Here is a 26625-nt window from a genome sequence, read left to right as displayed (position 1 = left end):
CTATCTTCAGCTTTGCTCAAGTGGACAAAATTTAATCTTATAGGTTCTGCCTGTCCAGGAATGATCGTCTGTATGTGGTCTAGCCCAATGTTTTGGAACCACAGTTAAGCCTTTTATCTCCATTTTTAGGTCTATAACTCTCGTAGGTACTATTACTATGGCTACAATGTGGCTGGATTTGACGTTGAGGACCCAGCACCCCCTTGTGAGGATCCAAACAGGCTAATCTTCCACAACGGTAGCTACTACCTGCCTGTGAGCAGCAGCTCCGAAGGTGACTCTTACAACAAGCTTAAGGTTAGTATAAAGCTCTTCTCTATGATGACCTCCCAGAATAGGAGTGCAGAGCTTTCAGTGCTGAAAGTCCCAGAAAGACATTAACTGCTTCACACCCTGACTGTCACAGGCGGTAACGACAACCCATTGGCACACTATGGTCTCTGTGTGTCGCACACTGAGCCCGCATCAAAGGCAGGGGCACGATGTAAATATCATCATATATTGTGAAGAGTTAAAAATTACATGATCTGAAGTACAGCAATATAAAAGCAAACTCATTTCAGATTGTAATGGATTTGCTTTTTTTATTTTCTTTTAATCTGTCAGCAGCTTTTTGCAATGTAAGATGAAGCAAGCATGCTGCAAGGGCTAAGACAAAGTTCAAGCATGCCTGTGTTGTCACTGTCCTATCTTTGTTTTTATTTGCTATGTTTAAGCAGCAGGACCCTTATTACAGGACTATAATCTCTCCTGCTGAGAAGCCACATGGTGTTGTGTCCCCAACCCCCCCCCCCCCCTCCCACACACCCCCTGTTGTGATTGACATCTCGCTGTCAATGCACAATCTCTACAGAGCCTGGTGTGGGCAGGGGCAGCTCCCTGGACTCAGCTGCATGCCTATATCTAAAAATTCAGATTGTCAGAATGGCTGCAGCCAGTAATCTAAGTGATACATTACTGGATTCAGGTTCTGTCTCTACATCATGCTGCTCTCAGATGAGGTAGCAGAAACCTGGCAGATTCCCTTTTAATCTGCACCACAACTGTAAAATGAAACTTTTTTTTTTTTTTTTCTCACTTTTCAGTCAGTTGGTCTGCTTGTTGGAACAAGTCTCAGACTAAGAAAACCTGAAGTCTGTGACAAGAATCCTCAATCACCACAAATTGTTGTTCCAATGGCAAAAGAAAATCTTGGTAAATAGAAATATTAATATTGCATTTGTATTAGAACTATTTTGTATTTGCAAATATTTAGTTCATAGAATGCTTGGAGTACTATTCCAGTATTCGTCACGGCGCAAAAAAAAAAAAAACTCTGGTTCCCCATTGACGTGCATACGGTTTGTTATTCGTGACTTAGGTGTACTTTGCACGCTGTGATATCGCTAGCCGATGCTAGCGATGGCGAGCGCGAAAGTCCCTGCTCCCGTCGCACATGCGATATCTTGTGATGGCTGCCGTAGCAAACATTATCGCTACAGCAGCTTCACACGCACTTACCTGCCCTGTGACGTCGCTCTGGCCGGCGACCCGCCTCCTTCCTAAGGGGGCGGGTCGTGTGATGTCATAGCGACGTCACACGGCAGGCGGCCAATAGAAGCGGAGGGGCGGAGATTAGTGGGACGTAAACATCCCGCCCACCTCCTTTCTTCCGCATAGCCGGTGGAGGCAGGTAAGGAGATGTTCCTCGCTCCTGCGGCTTCACACGCAGTGATGTGTGCTGCTGCAGGAACGACAAACATCGTACCTCCCATTGGTGCAATATTATGAAAATGACTGCTACACAGATCACCGATTTTCGACGCTTTTGCGATTGATCGGCGCATCTAGGCTTTACACGTTGCGACGTCGTTACCGGCGCCGGATGTGCGTCACTGTCTATTTTGACCCCGCGTGCAAAGTACCCCTAATACCGGAATAGTACTTTAAGATTTATGAATAATCCCATCACAAATATTTTCTGTTCGCCCATCATGAATTGTATTCTTAATCTTTGTAATTTCACGTACTAATACACTTCTCCTCTCTTCGCAGTTGGTGGTGGTGCTGTTGCTAAATTTGCCAGCTTAGATGCAAGTCCAGCAGGTGCTTCCAGAGGTGCAACCATTGAATCTGTCAGAACCGACTTCTCTGAAACTTTCCTATGGGTTATGGTTCCTCTTGAGTAAGCATCTAGGTCTACTCTCAATGTTAGCTGGCAACGGTATTAAAGTATTCTGGCAAATATGTTGGAAATTGTGATGACTTTTGACCATTTTTGGTGAACCTGCAAAGAGGACTTCATTGTATCTGGTTGTTTCTTTGGTGTTGTTCAGTCCCTGATGTTAGAAATGTTCCTTATTTAATTTTTTTTTTCTTTAGCACCGAAGGCCGTGCTACTTTATCAGAAACTGTTCCAGATACAATCACAAAATGGCAAGGAACTGCTTTCTGTACTTCTGAAGAAACCGGTTTTGGAATGACGAGATACTCGGCTAACTACACAGCGTTCCTTCCATTCTTCATGGAGCTTTCCCTACCGCATTCTTTTATTCGAGGCGAAACCTTGGTTCTCACCGGCGTTGTACGCAATTACATGGAACAGTGTGTCAAGGTGAGAACCATTTTTTTCTTTTGTAAGTTAACCCTTTGGTTTCCAAGTGATACAAAATTTGTAGAAGATGCCAGTGTTCGAACACAATCTGGATTACGAGTCATTATAAACTCAGACCCCAGTCGTGTATCTTTGTGCTGTTGTGGTTACATAGTTGAAAGGGATATACTGGATTTTCCTGATTATAAGATGCACTTTTCCTCCCGAAAATGAGGGGTGCGTCTTGCAATCCAAATGAAGCTTACTGGAAGGTGGTGGGAAAGGGGTCACGGGAGGCAGTGGCAATGCTACGGTCGCTGAGGCTGGCTCTGCGCTCTGAAGATGTCGGCCGTCCAGGCTTCGTGTGTGTGTGTCTTCCGTCCAGGCTTTGTGTGTGTGTGTGTGTGTGTGTGTGTGTGTGTGTGTGTGCGCAAATGAGATCTTGGCTTATAGCTCAATCTGCGCATGCGCCATTTCTTTGAAGCCTGCACCACTAATCTCTTCAGAGCCAGCCTCGGCCTGGATATTGCCTACCTTGCAGCACCCAGTGACCACCTGGGACACCCACCGCAGAATCGGTGGCCTGGTCCACCACTGATTATAAGGCGCAGGTGCGACTTATAATCCGGTGCGTCTTGCAAACCAAAAACTATGGTATTCTTCAGCATTGTCCTGTATCACTTATTTACTTTGCTGCCTCTTTAGGTCCAAGTGACTCTAGAAAACACCAATGAATTTACTGCTGAACTGAAGAATGGTGAGCAGGGAGCCTGCATTTGTGCCGACGGTAGAGCCTCCTACACCTGGGAAGTACAAGCCAATATTGTTGGTAAGAACCATCCATGTACATGCGCAAACCTACATTATCTCTTAATTCTTTGTTTAATGGTGTTTCTGGCTTCCCCCCCCCCCCCCTCCCTACAGGCCAGCTCAGTTTTACAGCGTCTGCCGCAACAACTTACATTGGCGCAACTTGTGATGGACCAAATGACCCTGACCAACCTCCACGCAAGGACACCGTTGTACAACCTGTTATCGTGGCGGTGAGTCCTTTTTTTATAAGTGATAGATTTTTGACCATTTTGGCGTGGTGTGGAATCTTGTCCAAAGCTACAATGCAAGAAAATGTGAATGGGGTTTAAAGGGACTCGGTCAGCACAGAATGACTGTTCAAACCAAGCACAGATGCTTGGTGCATTATGGTGCGGCTAAACATTTAAACCAACCTACTTGTTTTCCAGCTTTTTTTTTTTTTTTTTTTTGCTCTTTATAGCGAGAGCTGTCGAGGGATATCTGGTCAAGGAGTAGTAAAATGTTTGCAATAACTGTAGAAAGACATGACCAAACATCCAAAAATCATACTATGATCCAATGTCACGAGGCAAAAATTTATATAACATGAGGTTCTTGGTTTAACATTCTGATTAAACAATATGAAGCCACTGCCACATCATGAGTAGGTCCCTTTCATATCTTAAGCCTTAAAGGTGTGGCACAGTGCGCCAACCACTACCGCAGAGACAGTGCACCAGCAAGGCGGCTGACCGGGTTCCTAACGCCCATGCTTCAAGGCTGAGCCCCCATGACTTCAGGCCACACCGACACAACTGCCACATGGCAGCAGCACCCTGTGAAAGTATCTGGCCAACTCTCCTTCACAAGCCTGTGCCATGACTTGCCAAGCATTTGTACTTGGTTTGCAAAGTCATTCTGTGCATAGTCTCATTAAAGTGAAGCAAGAAAAATGGACACATTTTGTCCAGTGCCCACGTCTACAGGCCGCGGTTATCAGATTGAGGAATGTGAATGGCATCCCTGAGGAATTTGTGTACGTAGATGTGGTCAGGTACTCATTTATCGAATACTGGTTTCCTATGATGTATAGGTCTCACTTTTGTGTGATCCCTTATGTATTCCCTTATATAGATTTGGTTATAGTTAAGCTTTTAAGATAATTGCATCTGCACAAAATCTATATTTGTTCCTTCCACCGGACAAGCTGAGGTCTTGTGGTATAGTCAGAGGACCTGTTGAGGCGAATGGGTGAAATGGGATGTATTGTTGTGGAGAAAGGATGGAGACGCAACACATGTTGTGATGTATGACTTAAATCTAACTTGCATGGCTCCCGAGGTTAGACAGCGTCCTCTATCTCAGCAATGCTAGAGATGCCCTCTGTCATAGGACGCGGAGGAATCCTGTGTGGACGCGGCCATGTACGTTTGGTCTGGTAAGAGGAACCGTGTAATTGGTTGACACAGGAGGTGTTTCTGCAGATGATGGCGGGCACTTGGCTATATCAGCCGCGTGTATAGGCGCGGCACACAATGCAAATACACGGAGACATATCTGTGCCACAAGTAAACTGTGCCCCTGAATCAGTTGGTGGGGCATTTGGTCTAGCGTCCTGATGTGTCTCACTATCACAAATGAGATGAAACGTGTTGAGGCAGGAGACTAGTTTATAGGTAGACCATTGTCACCTAGGTCTTGCAGTCCATAATATGCTAGGAAATACAGGAAAATGTGTGGTGTTGTGTGCCAGGGATGGGCAGTCGTGGGTGAGGATCGTGGTCCTCACCCCACCCCGGCACTGGGAGAAGCCTAGTGTGTTGAGGTGGTACCTTTCTGCAGCTGCACTTCTGGGTCTTCACCCGGCTTCTCAGGATCTCGGTCACTACAATCTGCCTCGCACGCCATAGTGTCAGAAACGAGTCCACCACCGGTTAAGACTGTCATAATTTTACTGAACAGTTGTTTGCAGACAGTTTCATCTCTGTGGCAGACTTTTCTTAATTTACAAACTCTTTTTTTGTACCAAACCCAGCTCTGCAGTGTCTGCCACTAAGGGGCTATTTTTCTCCTTTCCAGAACAAGGGATGCCTGCCACCTCCATATTGGCATTATGCCTCACTGCTTAAGTGCTCACACTCCACTGCATCCTCCTCCTTTTCTCCTTCTTCCTCCTTCTTCCTCCTTCTTTCTTCTGCCTGACACCTCCACACCACCCAACTCTACTCCGCAGGACCCGACCCTTCAGGTCCTTTCACTTGTCTTTCCCGATCTGGCTTGTACCAGGAAGCTTTTTCTAGATCTCCTCTGTGCTGGGGGCTGCCCTCCTGGTTTTTAACCCCCTGCCATCCTGTCACTCCAGCTCTACATTCCCTTACATTGAGGGACCCTGGACCTAGTGACACCTGATGGTGGCCGGCCAAATGGCACAGAAGAGAAACCCATAACCGTACAGTAAATCACTCACATTTCACTAAAATACACAAATTTATCATAACTTCACTTGTACAGTAACACTCAGTGGCAGCCGGGCACTGCACACCCTTAGTGTTTAGTAGCAATATTCTGACAGAGCACAGGTATAGCATTACAGGTCAGAATATATGGACCAATGTGAACTATTTTGAAATATCCACACATTATACACTACATACACTAATACATTTAGACACTAGTCACTTTAAAAGGAGGGTATGTATGATTTGGTGACTATAAGCTGCGGCCATCACCAGTGGGCTCTTGTATACAGTATTCCAGAATACTGTATACAAGAGCCCAGGCCGCTGTGTGGAATGTAAAAATGACTAATACTCACCATCGGGGCAGTACAGACTGGTTGGATGGGTCTCCAGTACTGGTGCCTCCTCTTTCGGCCATCTTTGATGCTTGGTGCATGATGCGTCCTACGTCATCCACAGTTGCCGGCATTGAGGTTCCGCACAGGCGCACTACAATACTATGATCTGCCCAGCTCAGGACAGAGCAAAGTGCACCTGCACAGGATCTCTGTGCCGGTGAGTGTGGATGACTTGGGACACGTCATGCACCCCGGCTACAGAAGGACCAAGATGGCTGAAAGAGGAGGCACCGCACACAGAACTGAGACATCCATTTGACCAGTCTGCACCGCCCCTTAGGTGAGTATGAAGTGATTATGTTCTACACAGCGGCCTGGGCTCTCATATACAGTATTCTAGAAGGCTGCATATAAGAGCTCACTGGTGGTGACCACTGGATGTCACCGGTAGTAAGACCTCAGTTTGACTGATTAAGCGAATATATTCACACAAGACCATTTGTCACTCTTTGAAAAAGTTACCTTATTCAATTTTTTTTTTTTTTTTTTTAGCCTGAAGGGATCCCTCAGGAACGAACTTCAAGTAATCTAGTCTTTGTGAAAAGTAAGTGGCTTCTCTCAAACATTCCTTCAAAAACTTCTTCTCTTTTTTTTTTTTTTTTTTTTTTTTTTTGTACAAGAGTTACGGTAATTTTTACTTTTTGTTTTTCTTAGACGAGAATGTTCAAGTACCGATCCGTATCGCGCTTCCTGAAAATGTGGTCCCTGACGCTAGCACCGCCCACGTGACTGCTGCGGGTGAGTATTTCTTTCCCTAACTCTTCACTGGGGGACACCAGAAGACCATGGGTGTATGCTGCTGGCACATGTAGAAAGTCAGCCCCCCCTCCTGTGTTAGTTCTCAAGCTCTGATCTTTCTGCCATGGAATGTGATTGGTTTTGAAGCTTCCATCTCTAAATAGTCTCAGTCTCATCCGGTGTTCACCATCTTCCCTGCAGGTGATATGTTTGCAATCCCGTCAAGAAGCCTTGATGATATGGTCCAGAAACCCTATGGTTGTGGTGAACAGAATCTTGGTCGCATGGCCCCAATTCCATCGGTAATATCCTATCTGAATCACACAGGACAACTAACAGATCCGACCTACCAGAAAGCAAAGGGCTACCTGTCAGAAGGTGAATGTCATGCTTCTAAATTGTGTCTATATTATTATTTTTTTTTTTTTTTTATATATAAATTGTTGCCGATGTTCTAAATCTACCGGTATGTAATTTTTAGGATACTATCGTCAACTTTCTTTCCTCTCTGGCGGAGCTTACAAACTATTTCCGAGCTCTAGAGACGTTAACTCCATGTAAGTAACACTGTTGCTGAAAGTCAACTAGCACTGAATGGAAATGAAGCCTTGGGCCTAAGTTAAAGGGAATCTGTCAGCAGATTTTTTTTTTTCTTTTTGCTACTCAATCTGTGGGCAGCTAGATATAGAAATCAACCCCTGATTCCAGTGATGGATCACTTATTGAGCTGCTTGCTGCGGTCTTTAAAAAAAAAAAATCCATATTCTCTGAATGTTGTGCTGTGTAACACACACACTTACGACATTGTGTTTAATCTACAGACTGACTGTTGCCTGCTTGAAGATCTTAGAACAGGCCAAAAAACATATCTACATCGATGAGAAACTGCCACAGCAAACCTTAATCTGGCTGGAGAACTCCCAAAGACTGGATAATGGCTGCTTTAAATCCCAGGGAAGATCCTTCACAGTTCAGGTTAGGATCTTTGGTGGATTGTATTTGGGGCAAGCAGGCATGAGACCCCTTCGGCAAGGGGGTTAATTAACTATATAGATATTTAATTTTTTTTTTTTTTTATACAGGACTCAGATTCGGACCCTGATCTCTACTTTACGGCTTACGTTGCAGTTACACTTCTTGAATCCGAATACAGTTTGGGGGTATGTGGTGTTATACTGAACTCCACAATCACTGCCATTTAAGCTGAGCAATTAAGGGGCAGAAGTCTACAGCAGTAAATTAAAATCCAACACTATTACCCCCCCCCCCCCCCCAATCTCAGTCATCCTGGAGTAGGTACTCAGCCGTCCAATGGGGTCATTGGAGCCCCTAGTCCCAGTCTGTCAAGATTGTTCATGACTGATATGAAGTGCCCATTTGACGTGGGTTCCCAGATTTTCCAGTAAAAGTCCAGTTTTTCACAAACTGAACAATAACACAAATCCCATGTTAATTAGGGGTCCAACTAACCGCATGAGAAATTCATTGAACTTTGAGTATTGGGGTGGGTGGGGGGAGGGTGTCTACTCAGATGTTGGTGAAAAAAGATGCATGACCAACTGTGATCCGCGATTATCCGGATTGGTAACGGACAAGTCTGGATTCCGTAATTGCAGTTGCGTGCAGCCCTTTAATTTTTTCATTTTCTCTCATAAACAAAACTGCAAATTGCTGCACCAATATGTGCGTGTGATATAGATGTCATATCCACACATCATTTCCCCCCCCCCCCCTACCAAAACAAATCTCCGAATGAGACTAGTTTGAAATGTTAAGTGTGTGTGTGTGTGTGTGTGCGTTTTTGTTTTTTTTTTTTTTTTTTTTTTTTGTTTTGAGGTTTTTAATGCAATGACGCTTGTTTGCTTCACTTTCTAGACCACGCTGTTGACCGGTGCTATGGAATGTTTGAAAAACGCGTCCCAGAGCGAGCAGACTACCTACGACCAGGCCATCATGCTCTACGCCTTCACACTGGCACAGCTCCCAGAATACAGCGAGCCCCTGCTCCAGAGTCTGATGAAAAAGGCCAAAGAAGAAGGTAACATTGTTCAATCACTGTATGAACGTTTCGATTAAACTTATTCTTTCGGTGTATTAAATATCATCTTAAATGCAGGCGGTACAATTTACTGGGAACGTGAAAACGCTCCCGCGAGGAAAGCGGTTCCATTCTTCTTGCCTCCGTACAGCTCACCCGAGGTGGAAACTACATCTTATATGTTGCTGAGCTTGGCGGCTACCCCCAGCATTACTCAAGAACGTCTCACAAAGATGGCACAGATCTGCATGTGGCTTGTTCGCCACCAAAACTCGCATGGTGGATTCTACTCTACCTGGGTAATTATAAGAAATGATCGTGACTCTTTTTGGATCTCCGATGCAGTCGCATTACACCGCTAACCACTTTGTTCTCTCCTGTAGGACACAGCTGTGGCCATGCAGGCTATGGCTGAATTTGCCAAGCTCATGTACGTTCCCAATTCTCAGCAAACTGTAGTGGTCCAGAAGGGCAATGGCAACGTGGCCACGTTCAACTTAAATAAAGACAACCGACTAGTGGTGCAGAGGGAGGCCCTGCCCGATACCAATGGAGACTACGTCATGGATGTCAGTGGGAATGGCTGGTGCATGCTACAGGTGACTATGGACAAATGTGTATGGTGTAGGACATAAGGCAGTGGTGGCACTACAGAACAAAGATTATGAATTGCATGATGTTGGAGTATCCCAACCCCAAAGATCATGCGTTTGTTGCCCCCATTTCCCCCTTGCTACATGTGAGCAATTATAGCTTTGGTTTCACTGTAATGAGCTGTAACACCTCGAATTGATGGGTCCTTTGTTCTTTCAACTCCGGCATATATTGAGGGACAGCCACCAATTCCCCCTCTTATCGCAAAGCATACCTCAAAGTTCCAAGTTGCTTTGTTTAAAATGTTTTGAACACTTTAAAAAGACTTTCTTGTCTTATTTTGTAGACTACAGTGAAGTATTATATCCCCGTTCCCAAAGAAAACTCTGCTTTCGCACTTTCCATATCAGCCATTGCGGATGATTGTACCAATGGCGTGGCTTACAGTTTTAACCTCAACTTCAAGCTCAGGTATGTTACTTAACAGCTGTTTAGGGCTAAAAATCCATGTGGATATGTCAGGTTCTAAATCACAATTAGTTTTTGCCTAAACCTAAAATTTCCATTTTGGAAAAATTATAGATTACAGTGGAGCCTTGCTTGACGAGTACAATCCGTTCTGGGACTGCGCTTGTTAACAAAGTTACTCATTAAACAAAGCAAGATTTCCCATAGGAAATCATTGCAATGAAGACGATTCATTTCACAACTTGTTAAATGTCCCATCCTGGTCCCCTATTCTCATTATAGATATAGATACATACATACATACATACATACATACATACATACATACATACATACATACATACATACATACATACATACATACATACATACATACATACATACATACATACATACATACATACATACACACACACTATGCTTAGCTTCCGTTCCATCACCGGTGTCCTGGGACTTGCTGTTCTCTGGTACGGGGCCAGGCTGTGTATCGTGTTACCATAACTACGAGGGAGGAACTTCCTGGCCAGAGCGCTGATGTCAAAGGCAGAGCCGCTTCCTTTGACTGGCCAGCGCGCTGCCTTTCTGTAGCGGTGACAGAGTAAGTTCCTGCTTCGTTACTATGGATGCCGATACACAGCCTGGAGTGGAGCAGCGAACTACAGGAGGCCGGCGATGAAACAAAAGGTACACATTGTTATATTATATGCTCACCTTACCTTCTGTTCCATCGCTGGCCTCCTGGGTCTTGTAGTTCGTCGCAAAGTACCCGGGAACTACAAGAACAATGAGGTTGTCGGTGGAACGGAAGGTAAAGTGATCATAGTGTGTGTGTGTGTGTGTGTGTGTGTGTGTGGACTGCAAGTGCGGGTCAGAGCGCGGTGGATGGACGGAACCGGAAGTGTGTGCAGTGAGTATTTCGCTCGTACAGCAAAGCTTTCTGGTAAAGCGGGTTACAAATTTACAGAAAGCTTTACTTGTTAAGCAAAATTCTCATTAGTAGGTTACTCGTTAAGCGAGGTACCACTGTACTTACAATCCAGACTTTGTTTAGGGGCAAATCTCACACGACTCTTGGGATAGAGGTTAGAAATGTATTTTATTTTTTCAGTTATAACGGAGCCCATAATGACTCTAACATGGCACTTATCAAGGCAAGATTGATATCTGGTTACAGCGCCGACTACGATTCTCTTAACAAGGTCAGTAATGTCTATTACCTAATCACAATCCTAGTTATTGATCTATATCCTCCATCCAAGGGCCACGATTAAATCAAAGCGTAAATCTGCCTCTAGAATCTTTAGACACTGGGCATAAACTATGGAGAAGTCAAAAGATACAGGTGCTCCCCTTTTCTACCAGGAAAGTTTAAAGTAGTTTCCCTACAAACAAAACAAGTATACAGACATTACAACATGGGATCACAAAACATATATATATTTGAGGGGAGACACTAGGGGTCTCTCGGTCTGACCGCTTTCAGGTTGTAATGTAATGTGTGCACACGGGAAGAAATAACAGACTTAAATCTGTTATGAGCTTCCTTCCATGACGGGCGCCAAAGAAATTCTGCTCCTTTATTCACAACTTTTATAGTTCTAGATAAGAAAAGGGTGTAGACAAAATATAGTCCAAGTATCGAAAGTCGGGCTCGGATAGGGTAGCAATTTGCATCATCTCTACTGGATTGGTTATTCCAAACTTTGAAAACACCCAATCTCCTTAGCACCTTAGGCGTTGTCCACGATGCAGACTCCATCTTTGAGTTACATATGCTAGCATTTTGTATTAAGGAAAATCACTGAAATATATTTGTGTTTTGTAGAAAACTAAAGTATCCATAAATATGTACAGTATGTTGGGCTAAATCAGCTAAACTACGAATCTGGGTCTATGAAATGGCTGAATTAAGTATCTCGGGTTACTCAATTCTCACCCTCAATATTTTAACACAGGGCGATTGTTGCCTCCCAGAATCAGCTTTGATGTACATAAACTTTTTTTTTTATTTTTTTTCCATAAGCAGACAACAAAATGGGTAAACACAGGTATCCAGCTGCAGTTGTGTATGCAAATAAAATGTCCACATTTTTAAGTTTTTTGGAAGCTAACATATGTGACATTACAAACAACTCTTAAGAAGTTGATGACATACCATGGATCAGAATTTAATTTGGGATTGAGTGAAGGAAAGTGCAGCATGCCATCGGCCATGAACTATATATATATATTTATATATATATATTTATATTTATATTTATAATATAAAGTTTCACTGCCAATGGCATGCTCTTTCCCCTTTTCCCTCCTTTTAGCAACTAATGTGTTATTTGATTCCCATTTCTAATTTAAATTCAATAAAAATGTACGATTGATAGATATATAGATCTATCTATCTAATAAAATATAATATACTATATCTTTATATAATTAAAAAAGTATCATATAATATAATATAATATAATATATATATTTTTATTTAAATTGGAACTGGGAATTAACATTAGTTGCCAACAGGGGAGGGAAGAAATGAACTAAAATCAAAATGCTAAAGTTGAAGGGTAATAGTTTTCCCTTGGTCCTATTTATCCCTTCCCTGCCCACATGACTGTTCTATTAATACACAGTATGTGGTCAAGAATTGACCAATGTAAATACACAGTAAGGCCAGAGTCACACTTGTGAGTGACTCGGCGAGTCTCACATCAGCATCACCCGGCACGGCCATACACTCCTGACAGGAGCATGTCGGCTGCATGTATCTCTATGCAGCTGACACACATGTGCGGCTGTGCTGGGTGATGCCGATGCGAAACTCTCCAAATGACTCGCATGTGACTCCGGCCTAAATTTGGTTTCAGTTGAATTTCAAAATGAGTAACATCTACTTAATTTGGGTTACTGTTGCTTGAGAGAAGAGACCGGATAAATACTTGGGGGGGAAAATCCTGGTGACAGGTTCCCTTTTGTGAGCTACAGCTACAATCAATGAGCCCTTTATATACAGTATTCTATCTAGAATGCTGTATACAAGAGCTCAGGCCGCTGTGTATAACATAAAAAAAAAAAACACACTCTTCTAGGGGGCAGCCAGATCCAATTGGTGTCACTGCTTTTGGGTCCGATGCCTCCTTTGTTGTGATCATACTTTCCCAGCCCCAGGTGGATGACTCGTCCTGTCATCCACACAGAGGCCACAATTACGCTCCTGTGCACTTCAGATCAAAGCATTGTACCCCATATAGGGGTCTAAAATGTCAATTTGTCAAACAGCCCACTTCAGTGATCCAGAATAGCAGGAGTGTCATCTAATATATTGGAATAAGTGAGTGATGCTTCCACCAGTGATTGACAGATATTGGTTTTCTTTCTCTTCTTGCAGTTGGTGGCTGATAAAACAATTTCGAAGTTTGAGCAAAGCCCTAAAGAAGTAATCATGTACATAGAAAAAGTAAGTGAGATGGAGGGTTTTGTGATAAAACCATATTCTAGCAACTCAAATTTAGGATATAGCTATATAAAATATTTAAATTTTTTTTTTTTTTTTTTTTTTTTGCGCTAACGTGTTCCTCCAGTAATTTAGAATGTTAAATTGACATCTACAAAGATGTATTAGAGGGACACTCAGTTACAGGAGTGAGGTTGTAAGGAAATGAGTGGGAACTTAACAAGTTCTTGTCCAGTCCAGCCATTATAATAAATGGGGTTTTCAAATAGTAACAGATTGGACAGATCCTGGCTGATCACTTTGTACACAAGCTGTTCTTTTTGGTGATTGGAGGATGTGGAGACCAATAGGAGGGACCGCATTCTGAGATCTTCATAGGTAATGTGACAGGTCTTTCTAAAGAGATGTGGTGGCTAGGTGCTAATGACTTGTCAGGGGTAGTGCGTTCCAGGAAATTGATGCAGCACAAGAGAAGTCTTTGGGTGGGATGGTTGGGATGTTAGTTTTAGAACAGATGCACAAGAGAGGACAGGTAAGGTGATGGGATATTGATGCAGAATTGTGGGAGAGAAGCTTTATTTTGTAGCCTGTACTGGTTACCCATCTTGCACACGATGGAGGCTTCATTGACGTGGCTGGACAGCAATGAGATCCTGGCTGCTGAAATCGGGACTGACTGGGAAGGTTTTGGTTCAAGTGGGGAGCCTTGCCGTAGTCCAGAAAAAAAAAAATTGATTTCTGGAGCTAGTTTTTAAGGCACAAGTGACATGAGTGAACAGATATCTGGGAAAAAGAGGTTCTATATCAAATAAGACAATGATGGTCTTTGTCCAGTCCAAGCAATCTATTCAACCCTATTGATTCCCTTTTTTTTTTCTTTTTTAGGTTACCAAGGATCAGCCTATGGACTTTAGCATTAAAGCTTTGATGGGCCAGCGCGTCCTGAACGTGAAGAGCAGCTCTGCCATGGTGTATAGCTATTACGAAGAAGGTAACGCTCTTGTGTACATATAAAATGTAGTATTGCATTTTTTGGAAAACTTCTTTTTATTCTTCCTAAACTTGGTTGTGTGGTTATCAATACCATATAATATTTTTTTTTTTTATTTTTAGAGGAGAATGGATATGCGTCCTATGAATTGCATTGTGCTGCGTCTACAACAGCTTTGAAAAATCAAAAAGGTAAAAGTTAAAAACAATTCTGGGTCCCAAAACTGATCTCATTTTTGATGCTCCGCCTCCTGGACCCCTTGGTGTATAGCAGTGTACATGCATAGTGTGCAATCTTCTGTAGGGCTAATGGCCTGGAATAATGACCTCCAGTGATGCTATTACATTTGGGTCATGAGACCTAATATTGTTCCAGAACTTGAGTCTCTATGATTTATTTATATTTAATTTATTTATTTTCATCTTTAAATTTACTTATAAACATAAATGATTATATATATATATTTCTTTGTCGCTCCATTGGGAGACCCAGACAATTGGGTGTATAGCTTCTGCCTCCGGAGGCCACACAAAATATTACACTTTAAAAGTGTAACCCCTCCCCTCTGCCTATACACCCTCCCGTGCATCACGGGCTCCTCAGTTTTATGCTTTGTGTGGAAGGAGGCACACATCCACTCATGCATTCTCAGATTAGTTATATCGGTTGGAAGAAAAGAGGACCCCCACGGGGCCCCCGGCATGTTCCCTTCTCACCCCACTATGTCGGCGGTGCTGTTAAGGTTGAGGTACCCATTGCGGGTACAAAGGCCGGAGCCTCATGCCGTTTTCCTTCACCATCCCTTAGTGGCTCTGGGAGAAGTGGGATCCTGACCGGTCATCCATTCACTGGGACCGGGCTCCCTCCGCAGCCCCTGTGGGAATCTGCTGGACAGGAGTCTATTCATCCTCAGGGACCGGGCCCTGCATCTCTAAGGTACTGTGTCCCCATGGGGACTGTGCATGGAGCGCCTTCTTCCCGGACGCTGCAGCAGCTGCTGATTTGTGAAGACCGGCGGACTTCCGCGCCTGCTTGTCGGCCGCGGTCTTAAATTTAGTCCCCGGCTTCATCGCGGCCTAGTAGCAAAAATCCCGCCCCCGGGCCTGCCTGTCAGCGGTAAGGGCGGGACTGCCAACCTGACGTCAGATGTGAGGGCCGGAGCATCCTGTATGTTTCCTCCCGCCTCACTGATCACTGTGGGGACCCCAGATTCCCGCACTTTTTCTAGCACCGCCCATGGCTCCACTCCTCCCCTGAGAGCTCCGGCAGCCATGTTTTTGGCATTCTGCCGGTGGAGGATTATCAGGGAAGAGCTCTGCAGCTCTGGGAGACCTAAGGCAGGGAATCTGGAGGACACACACTCCGCTTTTTAGCGGTCGGTAAGCCACACCGGTCACCCGGTGCTGGTCCCCCATAGGGTGCCGGAATAGATAGATATATATTTATTTCTGTTCGGTCGGGCTGTATACCCTTTCCCATATACCCTCAGTGATCACTCTCCTAGGAGACAACAGCATGTCGTCCACAAGGAGCAAAGGTGCTAAGACACAGGGTTTATTTGCGACCTGTACCTCTTGTGCGGCTATGTTGCCTGCGGGTTCCACCTACCCTCACTGTGAGCAATGCTCGGCCCCTGTTTCGCTTGCTCAGCCAGAGCCTCGGTCACTAGTGGGCCCCTCGGCTCAGGTAGACCACCCCCCCCCCCCCCACCTGCTCCCCCTGTCCAGGCGCCAGGGACAGAGTTCTCTTTTGCTGAGAAACTGAGTCACTTTCACAATCCATGGCTCAGTCTATGGACAAATGGTCTGCCAAGCTGCTAGAAGCTTTGCAGTCCAGACCGGTCCTTACACAGGCCCCGGTCCCTGTTGGATCGTCGCCTCCAGGCCCCTCTTGGTCCGCGCCGCAGCGCGCTCCCAGGTTGGGCCCTAGGTCCCACGCGGAGGACTCCTGCCCGGACCACAGTCCCAGACCGGCTAAGCGGGCTCGCTGGGAATCTTCCCCCGACTTCTTCACGCTGCTCGGGTTCCCAGCTTGAGGACTCTCTGGAGGACGAGGCGGACGTCGCAGCTCAGGGCTCTGAACCTGACGTTGCCCTCAATCTTGATACACCTGAAGGGGACGCCTTAGTAAATGATCTTACCTCGTCCATCAACCAGGTGTTAGATCTGTCTCCCCCGCCTCCACCTGTAGAGGAGTCGGCTTCTCAGCAGGAGAAACACCAGTTTCGGTTCCCCAAACGTACACGGAGTGCGTTTTTCGATCACTCTAACTTCAGAGATGCTGTCCAGAAGCCCAGAGCGGTTCCGGACAAGCGCTTTACTAAGCGCCTTACTGACACACGTTACCCCTTCCCCTCTGACGTAGTTAAGGGTTGGGCTCAGTGTCCCAAGGTGGATCCTCCAGTCTCTAGATTGGCAGCTAGATCTGTGGTATTGGTTGCAGATGGTTCATCGCTAAAAGATGCCACTGACAGGCAGAGCTCCTGGTGAAATCCATCTATGAAGCCACGGGTGCGTCTTTTGCCCCGGCCTTTGCAGCCGTGTGGGCACTCCAAGCTATCTCAGCTTGTCTGGCTGAGATTAATGCAGTCACACGTAATTCTGCTCCGCAGGTTGCGTCTCTGACTTCTCAAGCGACAGCTTTTTCTTCCTACACCATGAACGCAGTCCTAGACTCTGCTAGCCGTACAGCGGTGGCATCCGCTAATTCTGTGGCAGTCCGCAGGGCCATGTGGCTGCGCGACTGGAAGGCAGACTCTGCCTCCAAGAGGTTCTTAACCGGTTTGCCGTTTTCTGGCGACCGATTGTTTGGCGAACGATTGGATGAGATTATTAAGGAATCCAAGGGAAAGGACTCCTCCTTACCCCAGTCCAAACCTAAGACCTCAGCAACGGAAAATTCAATCGAGGTTTCGGTCCTTTCGTCCCTCCGCCAAGTCCCAATCCTCTTCGCCCAGCAGGCCAGAGAAAGGCCAGAGGAACTCCTATGCGTGGCGGTCTAAGTCACGCCCCCAAAAGGCCGCCGGAGGCACTGCCTCCAAGGCGGCCTCCTCATGACTCTCGGCATCCCCGAACCGCATCCTCGGTTGGTGGCAGGCTCTCCCGCTTTTGCGACGCCTGGTGGCCACATGTTCAAGACCGATGGGTGAGAGACATTCTGTCTCACGGTTACAGGATAGAGTTCAGCTCTCGTCCTCCGACTCGTTTCTTCAGAACCTCTCCGCCCCCCGCTCGGGCCGACGCACTTTTTCAGGCAGTGGACGCTCTGAAGACAGGAGTTGTGATCCCTGTTCCCCCTCAGGAACATGGTCGCGGCTTTTACTCCAACTTGTTCGTGGTGCCAAAGAAGGACGGAACATTCCGTCCCGTTCTGGACCTCAAACTACTCAACAGACATGTGAGCACCAGACGGTTTCGGATGGAATCTCTCCGCTCGGTCATCGCCTCGATGTCACAAGGAGACTTCCTAGCATCGATCGACATCAAAGATGCTTATCTCCATGTGCCCATCGCACACGAACATCAACGCTTCTTGCGTTTCGCCATCGGGGACGAACACCTTCAGTTCGTGGCATTGCCTTTCGGCCTGGCGACAGCCCCACGGGTGTTCACCAAAGTCATGGCATCAGTTGTGGCGGTCCTACACTCTCAGGGCCACTCGGTGATTCCCTACTTAGATGATCTCCTAGTCAGGGCACCTTCTCGGGTGGCGTGTCAACACAGCCTTACCGTCGCTCTGGCGACTCTCCAGCAGTTCGGGTGGATAATCAACTTCCCAAAATCCAAGTTGACACCGACCCAATCACTGACTTACCTCGGGATGGAGTTTCATACAGTCAGCGGTAGTCAAGCTACCGCTGGACAAACAGCTTTCTCTGCAGGCAGGGGTGCATTCTCTTCTTCGGGGTCAGTCACACCCCTTGAGGCGCCTCATGCACTTCCTGGGGAAGATGGTGGCAGCGATGGAGGCAGTGCCGTTCGCGCAATTCCATCTGCGGCCACTCCAATGGGACATTCTCCGCAAATGGGACAGGAGGTCGACTTCCCTCGACAGGAACGTCTCTCTGTCCCTTGCAACCAAGACGTCTCTTCAGTGGTGGCTCTATCGCAAGGAAAATCCTTCCTACCCCCAACCTGGGCTGTGGTCACCACGGACGCGAGCCTGTCAGGGTGGGGAGCGGTTTTCCTCCACCACAGGGCTCAGGGAACCTAGACTCCGGTAGAGTCTTCCCTTCAGATCAATGTTCTGGAGATGAGGACAGTGTATCTAGCCCTATTGGCTTTCCATCGGTGGCTGGAGGGCAGACAGATCCGTATACAGTCGGACAACGCCACTGCCGTCGCATACATCAACCACCAGGGCGGCACGCGCAGTCGTCATGCCTTCCAGGAAGTCAGGCGGATTCTGCAGTGGGTGGAAGCCACAGCCTCCACGATCTCCGCAGTTCACATCCCGGGCGTAGAAAACTGGGAAGCAGATTTTCTCAGTCGTCAGGGCATGGACGCGGGGGAATGGTCTCTTCACCCAGACGTGTTTCGAGAGATCTGTCGCTGCTGGGGAACGCCGGACGTCGATCTCATGGCGTCACGACACAACAAAGTCCCGGCATTCATGGCCCGTTCCCAAGATCAGAGCTCTGGCGGCGGACGCATTAGTTCAGGATTGGTCGCAGTTTCGACTGCCTTATGTATTTCCTCCTCTGGCGATGCTGCCCAGAGTGTTGCGCAAGATCAGGTCCGACTGTCGTCGCGCCATTCTCGTCGCTCCAGATTGGCCGAGGCGATCGTGGTACCCGGATCTGTGGCATCTCACGGTGGGTCAACCGTGGGCGCTTCCAGACTTGCTGTCACAAGGGCCGTTTTTCCATCTGAATTCTGTGGCCCTCAACCTGACTGTGTGGCCATTGAGTCCTGGCTCCTAGCGTCTTCAGGATTATCTCAGGATGTCATTGCCACTATGAGACAGGCCAGGAAACCAACGTCCGCCATGATCTATTACAGATCTTGGCGGATCTTCTTATCCTGGTGCTCTGATAATGGGTTTACTCCCTGGCCGTTTGCCTTACTCACTTTTCTTTCATTCCTTCAATCCGGAATGGACAAGGGTTTGTCACTTGGCTCTCTCAAGGGACAAGTATCGGCGCTCTCCGTATTTTTTCAAAAGCGCCTGGCCAGGCTTCCGCAGGTCCGCACGTTCCTGCAGGGAGTTTGCCACATAGTCCCACCTTACAAGCGTCCGCTGGAACCCTGGGACCTTAACAGGGTGCTAACGGCTCTTCAGAAACCACCTTTCGAGCCGCTGCGGGATGTTTCTTTATCACGTCTTTCGCAGAAGGTGGCATTTCTAGTGGCAGTTACATCACTCCGAAGAGTGTCTGAGCTTGCAGCGCTGTCATGCAAAGCCCCCTTCCTGGTTTTTCACCAGGATAAGGTGGTTCTGCGTCCTGTCCCGGAATTTCTCCCTAAGGTGGTATCTCCTTTTCATCTCAATCAGGATATCTCCTTACCTTCATTTCTTTTTCGCTCCTAATTGGGAGACCCAGACAGTGGGTGTATAGCTACTGCCCTCTGGAGGCCGCACAAAGAACTACACTTAAAAGTGTAAGGCCCCTCCCCTTCTGGCTATACACCCTCCCGTAGGAGTACAGATTCCTCAGTTTTAGCTTTGTGCGCAAGGAGGTCAGACACGCACGCATAGCTCCATTGTTTTTAGTCAGCAGCAGCTGCTGACTATGTCGGATGGAAGAAAAGAGGACACATATAGTGTCCCCAGCATGCTCCCTTCTCACCCCACTGTATGTCGGAGGTGTTTGTAAGGTTGAGGTACCCATTGCGGGTACGGCGGCAGGAGCCCACATGCTGATTCCTTCCCCATCCCTTTTTACAGGGCTCTGGGTGAAGTGGGATTTACTGGTCTCCAGGCACTGAGACCGGGCTCCATCTACAGCCCCTGGACAAGATGCTGGATGGAGCGGAGTACATCAGGGACATGGCCCTGCATCCTCAAGGTACTCTGTGTCCCCGTGCAGGCGCTCACACCGCAGCATGCTGGGTGTTGTAGTGCGCCGGGGGACATCAGCGCTACGGCGCTTGTGCCATGGCCTCATTCAGCTTAGCTGAAGCAGGCACACTTCCAGGAATCGGTCGCGCCGGCCGCTGGGACTGCGGCGCGGCTGGCACTTGTGGTGCGCCGGGGACTTCAGCGCGGCCCGCGCTTTTACGGCGGCCGCGCTGATAACTCGAGTCCCCGGCTTTTGCGGCCTGCTTCCGTTCGTTCCCGCCCCCGGACCTGCCAGTCAGGAGAGGGGCGGGACGCTGGCCACATCTAGAAATCGGTCATGCCGGCCGCTGGGACTGCGGCGCGGCTGGCACTTGTGGTGCGCCGGGGACTTCAGCGCGGCCCGCGCTTTTACGGCGGCCGCGCTGATAACTCGAGTCCCCGGCTTTTGCGGCCTGCTCCCGTTCGTTCCCGCCCCCAGACCTGCCAGTCAGGAGAGGGGCGGGACGCTGGCCAGTGCATCAGCGCTGAGGGCTGGAGTCGTTTTTACATACTCCAGCCCTCACAATCGGCACAGAGGGGACACTGTTTCCCGCACTTTTGTTTGGGAACTCCCACGGACCGCCCCTCTCCACAGACGCCGGCAGCCATTCCTGCTGACACGCTGAGCTGCAGAGGGGAGCCGGGGAGACCCAGACAAGGATTTCTGCAGCCTCTTACCCGCTATTCAGCGGGCGGTAAGCAGCCCTCAGGGCTCACCCCTCTTGTGCCAGTAGTATTCTTAGTATTTTGTTGCTACAAATACTTGGTATTACATAGCGCTGGTCGCCCTTTGGCTATAGACTCTCTCACATTCAGAGAGCCAGCAGCATGTCGTCCGCAAAACGCAAGGGTGCCAAAGCACAGACATTATATGCTTCCTGCACCGCATGTGGGACTTTTCTACCGGCAGGCTCCACGGACCCCCATTGTGTGCAGTGCTCGGCCCCTGCGGCGCTTGCACAGCCGGGGCCTCTGCTGGACGTGACCCAGGGTGTACCACCTGTGAATGCTGTCCAGGTGACAGGCACTGAGTTTGCAGCTTTTGCTGACAGAATGTCTCTCACTATGTCACAAATTCTTGACACATTGCGAGCTAGGCCTGTACTTCAGGCCACGGACACTGTGCAATCATTGCCCCCTGGTCCCCCTCAGCTCCAAGCTCCGGGGCGGGCATATACACCTCAGGGTGAAGACTCTGACTCGGACGATGGCCCCGGGCAGCCTAAGCGGGCTCGCTATGACGGGCCTTCACATTCATCTCAATGGTCAGGATCCCAGCGAGATGAATCTATGGGTGATGAGGCGGACGTAACTGATCAGGATTCTGATCCTGGAACCGCTCTCAATCTAGATACACCAGATGGTGACGCCATAGTTAATGATCTTATATTTAACATCAATAAGATGTTAAATATTTCCCCACCAGCTCCTCTTGTGGAGGAGTCAGCTTCGCAGCACGAGAGAATCCATTTCAGATACCCTAAGCGTACTTTAAGCACTTTTCTGGACCACGCTGACTTTAGAGACGCAATCCAGAAACCCCACGCTTATCCTGAAAGGCGTTTTCCTAAACGGCTTAAAGATACACGCTATCCTTTTCCCCCTGAGGTGGTCAAAGGTTGGACCCAGTGTCCAAAAGTGGATCCTCCAATTTCCAGGCTTGCAGCTAGATCCTTGGTTGCAGTTGAAGATGGAGCGGCACTTAAAGATGCCACTGACAGGCAGATGGAGCTCTGGCTGAAATCCATCTATGAAGCGATTGGAGCGTCATTAGCGCCTTCTTTTGCAGCCGTATGGGCACTCCAAGCTATCTCAGCCGGGCTTGCGCGAGTTGACTCCGTCACACGTGCATTTGCCCCGCAGGTAGCACCATTGACCTCGCAAATGGCGGCATTCGCGTCGTACGCGATTAATGCTGTTCTTGACGCTACAAGCCGCACGGCAGTGGCGTCAGCCAACTCCGTTGTTTTGCGTAGGGCCCTGTGGTTGAGACATTGGAAAGCAGATTCTCATTCCAAGAAGTGCTTAACCAATTTGCCTTTTTCTCGTGACCGATTGTTTGGAGAGCGTTTGGATGAAATCATCAAACACTCCAAGGGTAAGGACTCATCCTTACCGCAACACAGACAAAACAGACCCCAACAGAGGAAGGGTCAGTCTGGTTATCGGTCCTTTCGAGGACCGGGCAGGTCCCAATTCGCATCGTCAAAAAAGACTCAAAAAGACCAGAGACGCTCAGATTCTTGGAGGTCTCAGTCACGCCCAAAAAGGGCAGCCGGAGGAACCGTTGCCAAAACGGCGTCCTCCTGACTTGAGGTCTCCGATTCCCACACCCGCGGTCGGTGGGAGGCTTTCCCACTTTGGCGACATCTGGCTGTCACACGTCAAAGACCGTTGGGTGAGGGATATTCTGTCTCACGGGTACAGGATAGAGTTCAGTTCTCGTCCGCCAACTCGTTTCTTCAGAACTTCTCCCCCACCAGACCGAGCCGATGCTCTGTTGCAGGCGGTGGCCGCTCTAAAAGCGGAAGGAGTGGTGACCTCCGTCCCTCTTCAGGAACAAGGTCACGGTTTTTACTCCAATCTGTTTGTGGTCCCAAAAAAGGACGGATCGTATCGGCCCGTCCTGGATCTAAAGTTGCTCAACAGACACGTAAAAGTCAGGAGGTTCCGGATGGAATCCCTACGCTCCGTCATAGCCTCAATGTCTCAAGGAGATTTTCTAGCATCAATAGATATCAAAGATGCGTATCTCCACGTGCCGATCGCACCAGAGCATCAGCGTTTCCTACGCTTCGTCATACACGACGAACACCTGCAGTTCGTAGCGTTACCTTTCGGTCTGGCAACAGCCCCCCGGGTCTTCACCAAGGTCATGGCAGCAGTAGTAGCTGTTCTGCACTCGCAGGGTCACTCGGTCATCCCGTATCTAGACGACCTGCTTATAAAGGCACCCTCTCAAGAGGCATGCCAACACAGTCTGAAAGTGGCACTAGACACTCTCCAGAGTTTCGGGTGGATTATCAACTTTCCAAAGTCTCATCTAACCCCGACCCAATCTCTGACTTATCTTGGCATGGAGTTTCATACTCTCTCAGCGATAGTGAAGCTTCCACTGGACAAGCAGTGCTCGCTGCGGACTGGAGTGCAATCTCTCCTTCAGAGCCAGTCGCACTCACTGAGGCGCCTCATGCATTTCCTAGGAAAGATGGTAGCAGCAATGGAGGCAGTCCCGTTCGCGCAGTTTCATCTGCGCCCTCTACAATGGGACATTCTACGCCAATGGGACGGGAAATCGACGTCCCTCGACAGGACTGTCTCCCTCTCTCAGACTGCCAAGGACTCTCTGCGTTGGTGGCTTCTCCCCACCTCATTGTCACAGGGAAAGTCGTTCCTTCCCCCGTCCTGGGCAGTGGTCACGACGGATGCGAGCCTATCAGGGTGGGGAGCGGTGTATCTCCACCACAGGGCTCAGGGGATGTGGACTCTGGAAGAGTCCACCCTGCAGATCAATGTTCTGGAAATCAGAGCAATCTATCTTGCCCTGCGAGCCTTCCAACAATGGCTGGAAGGCAAACGGATTCGGATTCAGTCGGACAATTCCACGGCGGTGGCGTACATCAACCACCAAGGGGGAACACGCAGTCGCCAAGCCTTTCAAGAAGTCCAACGGATTTTGACGTGGGTGGAAAGCAGAGCGTCCACCATATCCGCAGTTCACATCCCAGGCGTGGAAAACTGGGAAGCAGACTTTCTCAGTCGCCAGGGCATGGACGCAGGAGAATGGTCCCTTCACCCGGACGTGTTTCAGCAGATCTGTTGCCGCTGGGGGACGCCGGACGTCGATCTGATGGCGTCACGACACAACAACAAGGTCCCAGTTTTCATGGCACGGTCTCACGATCACCGAGCACTGGCGGCAGACGCCTTGGTTCAGGATTGGTCGCAATTCCGACTCCCCTATGTGTTCCCACCTCTAGCATTGTTACCCAGAGTTCTCCGGAAAATCAGGTCCGACTGCCATCGAGCCATACTCGTCGCTCCAGATTGGCCAAGAAGGTCGTGGTACCCGGATCTGTGGCATCTCACGGTAGGCCAACCGTGGACACTACCAGACCGTCCAGATTTGCTGTCTCAAGGGCCGTTTTTCCATCTCAATTCTGCGGCCCTGAACCTGACTGTGTGGCCATTGAGTCCTGGATCCTAGCGGCCTCAGGTTTATCTCATGAAGTTGTTGCCACAATGAGACAGGCTAGAAAACCATCCTCAGCTAAGATCTATCACAGAACGTGGAAGATATTCTTAGCGTGGTGCGTGGCTCAAGGGTTTTCTCCCTGGCCATTTGCATTGCCAACTTTTCTTTCCTTCCTGCAGTCTGGGTTGGAAAAAGGCTTGTCGCTTAGCTCTCTTAAGGGTCAAGTCTCCGCGCTATCCGTATTCTTTCAGAAGCGCTTGGCACAGCTTTCTAAAGTACGCACTTTTCTCCAAGGAGTTTGTCATATCGTTCCTCCTTACAGACGGCCATTGGAACCCTGGGATCTGAACAAGGTTCTCATTGCTCTCCAGAAGCCGCCTTTGAAAGAGGTTCCCCTTTCTCGGCTTTCACAAAAGGTAGTTTTTCTTGTGGCGGTCACGTCTCTTCGAAGAGTGTCCGAGCTAGCGGCGTTATCTTGCAAATCTCCCTTCCTGGTGTTTCACCAAGACAAGGTAGTACTGCGTCCAATTCCAGAGTTTTCTCCCAAGGTGGTTTCTTCCTTTCATCTCAATCAGGATATCACTTTCCCATCTGTGTCCGCATCCAGTTCACCAATTTGAAAAGGGTTTACATCTGTTGGACCTGGTGAGAGCACTCAGGATTTACATTTCTCGCACGGCGGCTCTACGCCGTTCTGATGCGCTCTTTGTCCTAGTCGCTGGTCAGCATAAGGGATCGCAAGCTTCCAAATCCACCCTGGCGCGGTGGATCAAGGAACCAATTCTTCACACATACCGTTCTGCTGGGCTTCCGATTCCATCTGGACTGAAGGCCCATTCTACCAGAGCCGTGGGTGCGTCCTGGGCATTGCGGCATCAGGCTACGGCTCAGCAAGTGTGCCAGGCGGCTACCTGGTCGAGTCTGCACACGTTTACCAAACACTATCAAGTGCATACCTACGCTTCGGCAGATGCCAGCCTAGGTAGACAGGTCCTTCAGGCGGCGGTGGCCCACCTGTAGGAAGAGGCTGTCTGACAGCCCGTTCATGTGGTATCTTTTTACCCACCCAGGGACTGCTTTTGGACGTCCCACTGTCTGGGTCTCCCAATTAGGAGCGAAAAAGAAGAAGGGAATTTTGTTTACTTACCGTAAATTCCTTTTCTTCTAGCTCCAATTGGGAGACCCAGCACCCGCCCTATTTGTTCTTAGGGTTTCGTTTTTCGGGTGCACATGTTGTTCATGTTGTTTCTTAAGTTCTCCGATCATGTTATCGGATTGAATTTGTTTTTGAAACTGTTATTGGCTTTCCTCCTTCTTGCTTTGGTACTAAAACTGAGGAATCTGTACTCCTACGGGAGGGTGTATAGCCAGAAGGGGAGGGGCCTTACACTTTTAAGTGTAGTTCTTTGTGCGGCCTCCAGAGGGCAGTAGCTATACACCCACTGTCTGGGTCTCCCAATTGGAGCTAGAAGAAAAGGAATTTACGGTAAGTAAACAAAATTCCCTTCTTTGCCCTAATCCAATTCACCAATGTGAAAAGGATTTGCACTCATTAGATCTAGTGAGGGCACTCCGGTTCTACGTGTCTCGCACGGCGCCCCTGCGCAGTTCAGATGCGCTTTTTGTCCTTGTCGCTGGCCAGCGTAAGGGTTCGCAGGCTTCCAAGTCAACCTTGGCTCGGTGGATCATGGAACCAATTCTTGAAGCCTACCGTTCTTCTGGGCTTCCGCTTCCTTCAGGGCTGAAAGCCCATTCTACCAGAGCCGTGGGTGCGTCCTGGGCATTGCGGCACCGGGCTACGGCTCAGCAGGTGTGTCAGGCAGCTACCTGGTCTAGTCTGCACACCTTCACAAAACACTATCAGGTGCATACCTATGCTTCGGCAGACGCCAG

At 48.3% G+C, this 26625-nt stretch overlaps 1 protein-coding gene across 1 annotated transcript in view; it reads left to right on the top strand.

Moving 5' to 3' along the window:
• The window catches only part of LOC142310730 (ovostatin-like), a 59421-nt gene that overhangs the window by 31343 nt on the left and 1453 nt on the right, over positions 1-26625 (top strand). The window contains exons 16-35 of the mRNA XM_075348356.1: positions 130-297; positions 1086-1194; positions 2035-2164; positions 2362-2593; positions 3278-3401; positions 3497-3615; positions 6714-6765; positions 6876-6959; positions 7161-7337; positions 7441-7516; positions 7781-7934; positions 8042-8119; positions 8835-8997; positions 9076-9296; positions 9381-9596; positions 9938-10062; positions 11168-11258; positions 13442-13510; positions 14393-14498; positions 14621-14689. Coding sequence (XP_075204471.1) covers positions 130-297; positions 1086-1194; positions 2035-2164; positions 2362-2593; positions 3278-3401; positions 3497-3615; positions 6714-6765; positions 6876-6959; positions 7161-7337; positions 7441-7516; positions 7781-7934; positions 8042-8119; positions 8835-8997; positions 9076-9296; positions 9381-9596; positions 9938-10062; positions 11168-11258; positions 13442-13510; positions 14393-14498; positions 14621-14689 — 2563 coding nt within the window. The remainder of the gene's footprint in view (positions 1-129; positions 298-1085; positions 1195-2034; positions 2165-2361; positions 2594-3277; positions 3402-3496; positions 3616-6713; positions 6766-6875; positions 6960-7160; positions 7338-7440; positions 7517-7780; positions 7935-8041; positions 8120-8834; positions 8998-9075; positions 9297-9380; positions 9597-9937; positions 10063-11167; positions 11259-13441; positions 13511-14392; positions 14499-14620; positions 14690-26625) is intronic.

Source organism: Anomaloglossus baeobatrachus, chromosome 5 (genome assembly GCF_048569485.1).
Source record: "Anomaloglossus baeobatrachus isolate aAnoBae1 chromosome 5, aAnoBae1.hap1, whole genome shotgun sequence".
NCBI lineage: Eukaryota > Metazoa > Chordata > Amphibia > Anura > Aromobatidae > Anomaloglossus > Anomaloglossus baeobatrachus.
This window is presented reverse-complemented; position numbering and strand designations above follow the sequence as displayed.